This window comes from Halichoeres trimaculatus, unplaced genomic scaffold, assembly GCF_033239565.1.
Source record: "Halichoeres trimaculatus isolate MK-OKI-2021-1 unplaced genomic scaffold, fHalTri1.1 fHalTri1_scaffold_22, whole genome shotgun sequence".
Taxonomy (NCBI): Eukaryota; Metazoa; Chordata; class Actinopteri; order Labriformes; family Labridae; genus Halichoeres; species Halichoeres trimaculatus.
The window spans coordinates 24,598,463-24,611,672 of NW_027437200.1; the positions used below are offsets into that span (position 1 = coordinate 24,598,463).

General features: G+C 44.4%; 1 protein-coding gene across 1 annotated transcript in view; it reads right to left on the bottom strand.

Moving 5' to 3' along the window:
* Positions 1-204: 204 nt before the first annotated feature.
* Positions 205-13,210, bottom strand: part of npy2rl (neuropeptide Y receptor Y2, like) — a 57,522-nt gene continuing 44,516 nt past the window's right edge. The window contains exons 4-6 of the mRNA XM_074662400.1: positions 7,984-8,149; positions 3,589-3,742; positions 205-2,953 (exon numbers count right to left, since the gene is read on the bottom strand). Of these exons, the coding sequence (XP_074518501.1) occupies positions 2,363-2,953; positions 3,589-3,742; positions 7,984-8,149 (911 nt within the window). The 3' untranslated portion in view covers positions 205-2,362. The remainder of the gene's footprint in view (positions 2,954-3,588; positions 3,743-7,983; positions 8,150-13,210) is intronic.

Below are 13,210 nucleotides of genomic sequence, written 5' to 3' on the forward strand. Positions count from 1 at the left end.
TTAAAAATTCAGTCTTTATTCAAAAAAACCCCTACTGATTTCAACCAGAGGGGGTGTAGAAGCCCATAACGTAATAAATTTGGCCTTTTTAAAATGTAATAGGCCCATAACGTATTAACTGACCAATAACGTAAAAGTCCTGAACTTTTGATCAATAACACAATAATTTATTACGTTATGGGCCTGATGCAAAAAAAAAAAAAAAAAAAAACCCTTTGTTAATGTAATAACTGGTCTTTTAGAGCTGTTTGTTTAAGACAAGTTGGTGTGTTTTTTCAATGTAGAAAATAATTTGAATTATATTTTTTTTGTAATGTTTTAATGTAAGAAAAGGGAACAGTAAGGGCTCAGGTTAAATATGTTCAGTTCTATTGTTCTATTCTTCAGTTCAGGATCTAAAGTTGTTGAGACCAGAACTCAATTTTGTTATTTATTGTTTAATTTTATTTTGAAGAACACAAGCCATAACAGATATAGTAGATTTAAGGGGCAACTGTTACAGATAAAGATTGCATTTTCCATGACAAAAATGAGTGTTTTTTTGAGGCACTAACTGATATTCTATACGCTGTTATGGTCAGTTATTATGTGTTTTGCCTATAACATTCTCAAAAAGGGCAAATGTGTTACACTTTTGGCTGGTTATTGTGTTATTGGCTCAGTTATTACATTTTCAATGTTTTTTTTTTTTTTTTTTTTTGCATCAGGCCCATAACCGGCCAATAATGCAATAAGTTATTGCGTTATTGGTCAAAATTTATTACGTTATAGGTTCAGGACTTTTATTACGTTATTGGTCAGTTATTACATTATGGGCTTCTACAGGGGGCGCCAGAGTCAGAGCAACATGAAAACCCCTCACAGTGACTTTAGGAGTCCTCTGAAGTGTGTGGTGCTTTAATAAAGGCTGATTTATGCTTGTTGTGTGGGTCTGCGTGGCTTTGTCCAGACAAGTGACGTCGTTCTCACACATACGCCCCCTTTCACGGGGAAAATTTCCGCACCGCACACACTGCCGGACGGAGTCGCAGGGAAAAACGGGATCTCCTAGTGGTCAAAGTGCAGAAATACAGGCATCTGTTTGTCTCTTCACACAGAGATCACCGTGGTAACCAAGTGGTAAATAATTCATGGTGTGAAATTGTGACCACAATTTTACAGAGAAGAGGAATCGGTTAAAAACAAACCTGGAAAAATTGAAAGGACAGATTTGTTTTTTTTGTAAACAAAGGCAAACTTCTTCAAGTCTCGTTTAGTGCTCTGGTAGACGCACATTTGTGATATACCGCCCCCTGCAGTTTGGGAATGGACACCATCAGGCGCCAGGTGGGAAGTTAAAAAGCGTAAAAGCCTCAGAATCGTAACACAGCGTTTAGGAGATTAAAATATCTGTGGATTTAGCAGAAATATGGATAATTAAAGATTTAGACATTCGTTTGCCTGCTCGTCACAGAGGACGCTTCTTCTTCTTCTGTCTTGCTGAGACAAGCTGCTTTTCTTTGACTTTACGTTTCTCTCCTCCCACTGATCCCGTCTTGGAGTCATGTGCCAACCAATAGAAAAACAGCGTCTCTTTAACCAGTCGTCCCTCTCCCTCCTTTCCCATTCATCATCCCTATAAACTCTGTTTTACATCCCTATATCTGGCTCTTTTGACGGATAATCCACGTTAAACAAACACTTTCATTACAGAACAAAGCTGGAGATTTCACAAAGCTTGCATCATGCACCCTCGTCCACCGCGGCATCATGGGAAACCACTGGATTTTTTGGCTTTCACTCAATGACAAAGTGTTTAAGCTTTCAAGGAACATGCAGAAAATCGGTTCATCTGTTTCTCGTGCGGTAAATCCTGCAGGCTGTTAATCTCCACAACCTGCCCACGTGTCCCTTTTCAGCACCCTTACTTTTTTTTTTTTTAAGCCACTCTGTGTTTCACGCACAAGCTAAATGCTTCACATGTGAAGAAGGATGGAGGGAAAGCCCTATTTTCCAAGACGTGACCTTCCAATCAAAGGTCAGACACATTTGAACAGAAAGTCAAAGCCACTTCGTTTTGACTCCTCGGGACAAAAAATGGACTTAACGACCCGTCAAAAAGGGTCTGAGGAGTCTGCCGTTTTTCTGAGGTAACACCTTCGCCCTGCCGGGTTCAGGAGGCGCTGAGTCACTCCAGCTCCTCCTTCAAACCCTGATCCCCTTCCTCGTCGTTCCTGGTCTCTATCAGGTCTTCATCTCTGCGCGTCCTGACGTGCATCAGGTTTTCTCCCGTCGTCCTCTCAGGAACAAAGATTCCTCCTCCTGCTGTCAGCTCTTCATCTCTGTAATCCGTCCTCTCCCTGTTCCCGCCTCCTCCCGGCGCTCAGACATCAGTGGCGTTCAGCCGAGTGGAAACCACATCCTGTGTTTCAAGCACTATCTTCTTCGCCCTCCCTCCTCCTCCTCCTCCTCCTCCTCCTCTCACGGGGTGAATGCTGTCCAGTCGCCCGCTCCTCCCCCGCTCCCTCCCTTTGTGACACTTAAACACGGCGAGGAAGGCGGCGCGGTAGTTGCGGTTCATCCACCCGTACAGGAGCGGGTTGGCGAAGGTGGAGCACATGGCCACGACGTGGAAGATGGTGTAGAGCAGGCGGAAGTCGCGCATGTCCAGCACCGAGCTGTCGATGTCCGTGGCCAGCTGGAAGGCGTGGAAGGGCAACCAGCTGACGGCGAACACCACCACCATGGTCACCAGCATCTTGGTGGTTTTGCGCCGCCGCCGGTGGCGCTCCGAGCCCGCGCTGCTGCTGCCGCCGCCGTTCTCGGCCGGGCTGACGTGGCCACGCAGCTTGGACCAGATGCGGGCGTAGGCGAAGGAGATGATGGAGAGGGGCAGGAAGTACTGCAGGATCAGGATGGAGATGCTGTAGATGGTGCCGTCCGTGTTTTTGCCGGGCCACTTCTCCGTGCACACCTTGAGTTACGGCAGAGACAGAAAAAGGGGAGGAGTTTAAGCTCAGGCTGCAGCGATGGAAAATTTGCCAAACCTTCTCTGCCAATGCCAAACAGCTCCTGCTACTGTCTGGGAGCTCCTGGTGCCCCGCGGTTGGGACGGGTCAGGGTTTGACTGATCTGGATCAGGCTTCAACATGTTCTGCTTCAAACTGTGTTTTTTTAACGGCTGCTTGGCATTGGCAGAGAAGGTTCGGCACGTGATGACATGGAGGGAAACAGGAAGTGGTGGAAACCATTAGAGAATCAACAGAAGGGTAAGTGAAAAGAAGAAGAGCTAACGTAGCTGAAGTGAAGCTACGAGTGTGTGCTCAGGATCAGAGGAAGACAGAGTGGAAGAAATGAGAAAGTACAAAACCTGAAATGAAAAGTGTGGAGAGCAGAGCGAAAGAGCGCCGGGATTAAAGAGAGAAGGAGCACAGAGGCAAATCTGCGAGCTGGAGGAGGGAGGGGAGATGAAAAGGATGGAGAGGCGAACAGAGGAGGGGAAGGAGGGAAGGAAGGAGGGAGCAGAGGGATCAAAGAGTTCGATGAGGAGGGAGGTGAGGGGACTGGTTGAAGTGTCACAGGTGTGTGTGTGTGAGTGTGTGTGTGTACCTGGATAGTGTGTCCAGGCTCCAGAGTGAAGGAGCCGTACTCTCTGAAGATGGCCAGAGGGCTCGCCAGCACAGCGCTCAACACCCAGGTCAGCGCTATCACCCCGAAACACACGTCTTTACGCATCCTGGTCTCCAGGTGGTACACGATGCACCTGAAACGCAGCGACACACACACATCTCATCATCACACTCCTTCACACATCTGAGCCCAGCTTTTATTTGGAGAAGATCAGGGGAAAGCTGCGTGGATCATGAATGATTGATCAAACTGAAACCTGCAGCAGGGGTTGGGATACGGAGAGTACGGCGGTTACTGAAGCTCACACCTTCCTTCATTCCCGTTAAATCAGACACCCGTCACCTGAGGGGTCCAGGATCCTCATCACCACGTTAGCTTTCACCTCCTTCATCAATATTTCACAGAAGAAAACTTAAAACTCAACATTGAAATAAATATTTACGATCCTGCCTTTAAGACAGTGTATCTGTGACATCTCTACCTGAGAAATCTGCTGAAGAGACTTTAGAGATTAACCCACTGATGGAGCAAACTGTGAGCCCTGAAAGATTAAACTCTTTTCATACTAACAAGCAGAAAAAAGCTCTCAATTCTGGAACGATAAGGCAGCTTTTTATTAGTGTATATGCTAATGAGAAGCTAATGCTGTGGTTTTCAAAGTGTTCCCTTTAAACCACGCAACAACAGCTAAAATCTTTTTTTTTTTTTTTTAATAAAAAATAAAATAAATAAATAAATAAATAATTAAAATAAATGAATAAATAAATGAATAAATAAATAAATAAAAATAAATAAATAAATAGATAAATAAATAAATAAAAACAAAACAACGGCTAAAATCTGCTGTTTCTCCAGTGTCCACTTGGGGCTGGCTCCAGGAAGTACAGGAGGTCACAAACACACCAAGCCAAAAAAAAAAAATTCAGTTCAGAGACCACTTTTTTCAGACCCATCAGAATTTGTTTTCTGCCTTGAGTATCAGCTGCTGGTATCAGAAGTGCTACCTCAGAATAAAGCTTTGTGCACCAAAGGTGACGCTAATGAACAGCACGAAATTGCAAAAAAATTTGGAGGTGTTATTTTCAAGCTCTGTAGCTATTGTCCTCCAAATGACGTTTTTCTGTAGTTTTTAATAACCAGTGTTGAATATTTTGGTTTTTGACTTGTCAAGAACGAGCATTTTGATTGGTTAGATCGATGTACTCGTCGCAATAAAAGCTGCAATCTTGCTCAGCGGAGGTACGTTGTTGGTGCGAAAGCTTGAATTGTCCGTGGATGTTTCCTCTGTATTTCTTTCAGTCTCCATCTGTAGCAGCTCTGTGTGCTCCGGTTCATACAGGTATCCTTTTGGTTCCAAAGTGAATGAAACTTCATCGACGCTGTCATAGTCACTTATTTTGAATTTCCTACGCTGCCTCACAATCCTTAGAGTACAAACAAAAGAATTACGATACTTGATCAAACTTACACGAGGCTAAAACCAGCGCTCGAAGCATAGCTTGTTTACATTCCCTACGGCTGGAAGGAGGAGGGGGGACGGAGCGCACTAGCGCTGCACAGAAGGACACATGAGTTAGTTAGGTCCAGATAAATGTTTATATTTCCAAAGACTTAAAGCACTTAAAAAATATTTTATGTAGCGTACTCTTAAACTGTGGTGTTACTTTTTGATTTTAGTTCTTGTAGGCAGAGAAAATAGCCTTTGAATTTGGTACCGTCTGTCCCTGTTAGCGTCTATTTCCTCGTCACCATCGATTACAGTTTGTGTCTCACTGAGGGAGAGGAGACAACTTTCTACTGTATCTAATGTCCTTAGTGGTCACATAGAGCTCATACAACCCCACTTCAAAAAAACTGAACTATCCCTTTAAGGCTGGTGTTTCAATACCGGTACTCGCACATCCCTGAAAAACAAGTTAAGAATAAGAGGTGAATTAAAATTCATTCATTTATACGCACTTTAAAAACCATCTCAGAGGACTAATTATACTCACAAATGGAGAGCTCAGAGTTTGGGGGAACTTTATTTTAACAGCAGGTTTTTAATTGGGTCTCGCCGACACGTGGTGAACTCTTAAAAGCTGGAATCCAGGAGCTTTACAGTCAGGTCTTCAGGGTCACACCGGTTTCAGCTGAATTCAAAGAACATTTCTCTTCTGATGCACTCAACGTGCCAAACAGCCTCAAACTAAAGTGAAGCTTCCTGTTGGGATGTGTGTGAGGCCATTCTGTGGGCGTTATTAGCATGTGAATCACTGCTCAGATACTTTCATCCAGGGAAATGTGCCCAGGTCAGAAATGTCTTGAATGTTTTCAAACTCTCTGATGCAGAGGACGACAGCACAAAAGGTAGAGTCAGCCCAGTGGGAACAAGACGACTGATTAGCTTTATGTAACCGTCTGTTCAGAGTCCAGATCCAGAAAGATTTGGTTCATAAAACTTGCGTTTGACTTTATTAACTTAGAAAAACAAAAACAGTAAAGTTTTCATCTTTGGTCAGCTCATTTGGTTTGTTCAGCAGGTTTTAGATCGTAGTTTCTTATAGTTTTTTAGGGGGAACAGCAGGCAGTGTGAGTGGGAACTTGAACAACCAGGATTTAGATCTATAGATATTTTAGGAGATCTTTGAAAAAATCCTTGCTGGCTTGGTTAGGAGACAAAAAAATAGTCTAGGTGTTTGAATAAAACTCATAAACACTGAGGATACGGTGGCTGCTAGGTGTCAGACGATCTGCAAGGCCACAACACAACAGAAGTAAAAAGAGGTTAGTTATCCTAACAGACATAAAAGTTGTAAAAATAAATAAATATTTTTTTTCTAATCATCTACGATAAATACAGCTTTATAGGGATGTCACCTTGTGATATTCGTCATAGTTCTTATGTTTATTTACTGGTAAGATGTCATCTTATATTTAGCTTTATGAATCAGTCATGTTAAAACGTTAGCATTAGAGCAACTACAGTTAACTAAACAATTGAAGTAATTAAACATTCATTTCCTTACTTTCACTACTTTTCTGTGTCCATAGGAAAACTGTTCTTGTAACTTCTGTTATGGTTGTAACTCTGCTGTGTTGGGCCTTTTGCAAAGTGACCCCTACCAGCCACCGTATGAGCATGACAGCTAACCGGCTCTCTCCAGAATCCTGTCAGCAACAAAACACACAAGCCAATTTTCTATCAAGCCACCTGATTACAGCCAGCCAATCAGGATGGAGTTCAACCCAGAACCTAGTGGATGCATTTTGTGCAAAAACAACACTGAAACTATTCACGTTTGGTCACTGGGACCCAGAATGGAGAGGGGCTGACCACTGGTACAGTGTCCAAACAGGCAACTGGTTAAAAACCAACAGATTTCACACTTCACATTCTCTACATTCAATCATTTCCTACATCCCTTGTCCAGTTCACGTACCCTGAACTGGTCTTGGACCAGTTCAGGGTGTACCTGACCCTGAACCCAGACAACCTTTCACGTACCTTGACCCTGAACTGGACAAGCGATGTAGGAAATTGATGAATGTAGAGAATGTGAAGTGTGAAATGTGTCAGATTTTAACCAGTTGCCTGTTTGGACACTGTACCAGTGGTCAAACCCTCTCTGTTCTGGGTCCCAGTGACCAAACGTGAATGGTTTCGATGTTGTTATTGCACAAAATACATCCACTATGTTCTTGTTCTTGGCTGAACTCCATCCTGATTGGCTGGCTGTAATTCATTCATTCATTTCCTACATCGCTTGTCCAGTTCGGGGTCAAGGTACGTGAAAGGTTGTCTGGATTCAGGGTCAGGTACACCCTGAACTGGTCTCCAGGCAAATGGTACGGCCACACCGAAAGCGAATTTGCGTCGAGATTACATACAAAGTCAATACAAAAACATGTTTAGATGCAGATTAACCCCCAGATGGCGCATTGGATGAATTAGAAGTGTCATGGTTAGGGCATCAGTCGCCTTGTCAAGCAAGTTTCTGGACCATTGGGGGAAGCCGGGGAACATGTAAAGGCCACATAGAAAGGCCCACAGGGGGAGCTGGGATTCAAGCTGGTGACCTCGTAGCCATGAGACAGCAGCGCTGACCGTTGTGCAAACGTGCAACCATTATCCAATCTCAAAATAAAGCCAAAAATAAAGAAAACACTTTGAAGACACCAGTGAATAAGTGGGCCAAGGGTCGGACCATTGCCAAGGATCATCGCTTAGTTTTTACCAACTAAAAGAGCCGTTGGCGTCTTGGTCTCTCATGGGTTTTTACCCTATTGATGGAAAGGTGTCGTCACTGACTAAATAAATCAACTTAAAACTGCTAAAATAAATAACGAAACATCAATATGTCATGACAAAGTGTGACTTTTAGCCCCACCCACCTGTGGCGGTCCAAGGCGATGACGTTGAGCGTCACGGTGGAGACGTGCACAGCGAGTCCCTGGGCGTACGGCAGCAGGAAGCAGAGCGTGCTGCCGAACTTCCACTCTCCCTGCAGCGTGTAGACCAGGGTGAAGGGGAGGCACAGCGTGTTCACCAGGAGGTCGGCTGGAGGCGGGAAAACAGAGGTCACTGAGGTTACTGTAATGTTTCACACAGCATGACGGCGTGACGGCCGGCTTCATTTCTCACAGTGACAGGTTCAGGGAACAGCTCTTAACACCTTCCTCTCCGTGTGTTTGATACAAAGCCACCTTCGTTCCTCTGGTGGTTAAATCCCCCTGAAAGCCTGTCCTGGTCCGTGTGTGGATCCAAACCCTTCACAGTTAATAACAGCGACAGTCATCGAGCGCCTCACCAAGAGGAAGACAGATACTCTGATCCCTGCTATCTGGAGCCGGACGCCCGCTGTGATTGGACACCTGCTGCGTGCGATCAATCAGCTCAGGGACGACGTGCGAGGGAATGCAGGCAGCAGGTGCAGCTGCACCGATCTCATCATCTATTAGACCTCTGATGAGACGTGACAGTGCGTCTGGTACAGAAGAGGCCGGAGGGGATGGAGCGGGCGGCGCTCTGACCCTCTGCACCACGTCAGTTCAAGATATTAAATCTGGGAGAAGGGCACCATGCCAAATCGTGTTAGTTAGAAAATAAAATCTGTGCAGGCTCTCTCTGTGCCTCATGCCTGAACCCCTGACTCCTTTTCTTTGGGGATCTTCAACCGTGGCCTTTTGTTTCCAGTGAAGCTTCAGGGCACAGACAGAGACAAAGACAGAGACAGAGGCTACACGAGGAGAGGACAGAGACATAAGGCAATGAAGAAATAAACTGAGCAGGGAAAGGATTACACTCTGGAAACCAACATTCTTATTCAGAGACTGCTGGGTAAAGGCCTCTTTCCACGTTTTTCTGCACAGACTTGTGTAACAGGTTAGCAAAACGTCAAAGAAGGGAAACTGAAGATTCAAGGTCAGAGGTCAGAGGTCTGAAATATGGATACAGTGACTGTGCTCAGACGTTTCTTCTCTAAAACACTCGAACACAATGAGAAGTTAACACTCACCATGGGTGACAGTCCTCTAACAAAAAGAAAGATGCCTCAGGATGCCTTTCTTACCAATAAAATTATAAAAAGCTCCATCACAATGCCTTTCATGGAATACTAAAATAAAGAGCCCTCAGGATGCCCTTCCAGTCAAGGGTGCCAAGTTACTCACCCATAAACGCTGAAAAGTTCCCTTTTGATGCCTTTCATGCACATTAATTATGGCAAAAGATGCGCACAGGACACCCTGTAACCAACAAGAGGCTAAAACCTGCCCTCTGTGTGCCCTTCATGTACAATTAAAGTGTTCTTCTAGCCAATGAAAGGCTAAAAATGTCCTCAGGGTGATGTTCAAGTTTAAACAAAAGAAAACAATAGCCATAAGTATACCCTTTATGTACAATATGTATGAAAAGAGGTGTTCTCAGTACATTAAAAGTACCCTCTGGATGCCCTTCTTGTTAAATCAACATTAAAAAATGCACTCACGATCCCCTTCTAGCAAGTAAAATGCTGAACAGTAACCTTTGGATGTCCTTTTGTTGTTTTTTCGTTGTTGTTTGTTTTTTAATTAAAAAGTTGTGTTTAAATCACCGTTCTTGTAAAGTCTAAAACTGCCGTCAGGATGCTCTTCCAGGAAGTAAAAGCAGCAGAAAATATTCCTAAGAATGACATTATTGGACAATTTGTATGAAAAAGAGCCCACAGGATGCCCTTCCAGGAAATAAAATGCAAAAAAGTTCCCTAAGAATGACCTTATTGAACAGCTTCATGGTAAGGTAACCCCCGGATGCCCTACCAGGCAGTGAAATGTTAATCATTTTATTTAGAACTGGTTTTTTTTAAAACGAAAAAGAGCCCTCAGGATGCCCTTCCAGGAAGTGAAATGCAAAAAAGTTCCCTAAGAATGACCTTATTGAACAGCTTCATGGTAAGTGATGCCCGGATGCCCTACCAGGCAGTAAAACGTTTATTAGTTCATTGTGACTGCCCTTCATGAACATTTTTTTTAATGATAATGAGCCCTCAGGTTGCCCTTCCAGTCTTACAAACATTAATGAAAGCCCTCTGGATACCCTTCCTGCACTTCCATACACAAATGGTAGCCATGAGATGAGTTTCCGAACAGTAAAATGTGATAAAGACCAAAAGAATCCAGGAACTGATCCTGGTTCATCCTTTCCCTGTCAGAGATGAAGAGCCCTGGTTTCAGCGGTGACTCCTTCCTCAGTCAGACTTTGTTCTTTCTCCACTAAATATTCAGTTCACTCAGAGTGCCCGAGGCTTTTAGCCCCAGGTCTGAGGATAAAACCGTTCCTCTAACCTGTTTCTGTCTCTGTTCTCTGGGAGTCAAAGGACTTAGACTCAATAATGTGCTGACGAAAGGGGAAAGCTTTCTAAATGCTGAGGTCGTTGGAGTTTAATCTCTGAAAGTCCCTGAAAGTGTCGCAGCTCTGAGTGGAGACCTCTCTGAGGGGAAGAGGAAGTCCCTGGAACTTCATGTCACCAAAAGGTCCCTGAACTGTGTCCCTGAACTGTGTCCCTGCTCCTCGTGGACCTCCTGACAGCTCTACGCTCAGAGAAATCTGATCTCTGCTGCTGTCTGAGCCGTGCTGACGGAGAGACGGAGAGACGAACCGTCTGTAGCTGCTCTCTGGACTCATTTCCAGACACGTCTCAGCTCCGCTCTGAACGCTGTCGCCTGAATTGAATTATTGTTGTTATTATGAAATGACACGCTCGTTGATCAGCATAGAAATGACTCGTGGAGTGTCTATAAACAGCAGAACATTATCTGTGCCGCTCAGTAATGAGACAGCTCATATTGTTTCCATTAAGGCTAACAGACAGACAGGAATAATGAGAGCCATCAGACGAGCTGGGAGCGCGCGTTGGCATCCTGCGCTGTTCATCACTTACCGTCTGATGGACCGCTCGCTTCTGCTCGGTCCTCAGGGAGAGGAGCTGAAAACGCTCTCGCTACAATCGCTCAAACGTCCGGCACGTTTAACTTCACATCACACTCCTCTGCTGCTCTCCACCATTTCACTGAGAGCTACACAACAGCTCTCACCGTTCTCTGACAGGAAACAGAGTCAAAGCACCAGTTCCTGAACCAATCTGGCTTTCTGTCAAACCAGGTCTAAACCAAAGGAAGAAATTATCGATCGATTCAGGACGGAGAGCAGCGCCGATCACAGGCCTTTCATGATAGGGCTGGTTTTTCAAAGAACCAGGGTATACCATCCTCAAAGAGGAGAGTTTGTCTCTCTGCTTCAGTCCCACAACACGTTTTATTTCCTCTGTTCTCAAACAAGCCGCGGCAGCTTCCAGGAACCTTCGGTTTCCCCCAGAGCGAGGTCTCGTTCAGCGCCGCCTTTCATCTGGGCAGCGTCTGTTTGTCTCTCTGGTTATACCGAGATAAAGAACGTAAAAACATGGACGAGTGCCACGAATGAGTGACCGTTCAGGACAACGAGGAACCAACAGGGACGTGGACGTGCAGATCAAGTCCGTACCTTGTCTGTCAGTCCAAGACCAGGTCTGGACGTCTACACAATGTTCAGGTCCACTTCTAGGACGTCTGACCATGACCCCACTTGGATGTCGGCTTTTTGTCCAACAAGAGGACATCAGAGCAGGAGTAAGTGAGTCCACTGAGCAGTGAGACGTTCAGAGGACGCCCCGTCAACCTTGCTTAGGACGTCTTATCCTAAACATTAGGTTTGAATCAAAGTAATATTGAGTTTGTTTCCATTTCCTGTGTAGAGAGCATGACCAACCTGACAGGAAATGCTGTGAACAGACTGAAATGTTTAGATTTATGACAGATTGACTTGGAAAACCGAATGCAGCTAATTTCCTTTCTGCAATCATTTTGGTCGTCAAAAGCTTAAGAAAAGTTTATTTTCTAGGTCCAAAACGTGGCAGTTATTTACCATTTAGTGCAACAATAATCCTTCACACCCATGAGCTCAATTCTGCTCTGCTGTGCAAGTGCCTCCAACATGGCCGACAAAACAAACAGGAACAGTTGGCCACCTTCAGAGACTGGACTACAGATCTACACAGAAACAGGAAGTGGGATCAAAACAATGACAAGGGCTAAAACGTCTGCAGTGGCATCAGGAGAGACAGCAGCTCTGTCCACAGATGACGGTGAAGGGGCATCCTTTTACGTCTCTTTGCTTGATAGGATATATCCCGGAACAAAACAAAAGTCTCTTCTTTAGTTCATGTTGGTGTGTTTTTGTGGAGATACTGCACAAAGTTTGTTTTCAAACTGAAAGCAATTTGAGAGAAACTCTAACAAACTTTTCAAACTCCAAAGGCAAAACCAAGTGAGTAATTTCCTTTTTTTTCTCAGTTCACAGTTTGTTAGTGTTTTCTTCTCTCTGTCTCTCTGTAGAGTGGAGAATTAACAACAATAGCCGGGAGAAAGTTTCCCTTTGCCTCTGATTTCCCTGACACATTTCAAAACAAACGCTCCCGGCTGTACGAGGACGAGCACATCAAGAGATGCAAAGCAGTGAAGAAGTTTCACACTTTGTCTAACGACGTGCGTCTGCACCAACACATGAATAAACCAGGAATCCTGGCTGTAACGCCTCTGATAAGCTTAAGGTCCAGTTGGAAAGAAGACTTTAATGATACTATCCCCGATTAAACACGTACTTCAACCATCTGTGTCGAGGTACCCCAAACATGTGATCCAAGGATGATGGTGATGGTACGGTGCCTTTAATGTTTTTACGAGGCATCCAAAGAAACAATTTAAAATCACCTCTGAGCATTTTTTTGGGTGTTTTAGGGTACCTTTTGGCACCTACTTCAGGAATAAATCTGCGTCTGTCCTTCTCTGAGGGTTGTATTCAAGGTACCCCAACACGTCAGGTTCAAGGTACCCCAAAGTGGTATTTCAGGGCACAGTTTGGTGCCCTTTTCACTGTTTCTTCAAAGTCTTCTTGTTATCCTCTCATTCCGTTTTAAGGTACCATCATCTGTCTTTGACTTGGTACCCTAAGCTTCATTTTGACAATACCATTTTGTGTTTAGGTACACTTCAGCATCTGTTTTAAGGTGCTAACTTGCAACTGTTCTTTCTACTTATTGTTTCATGT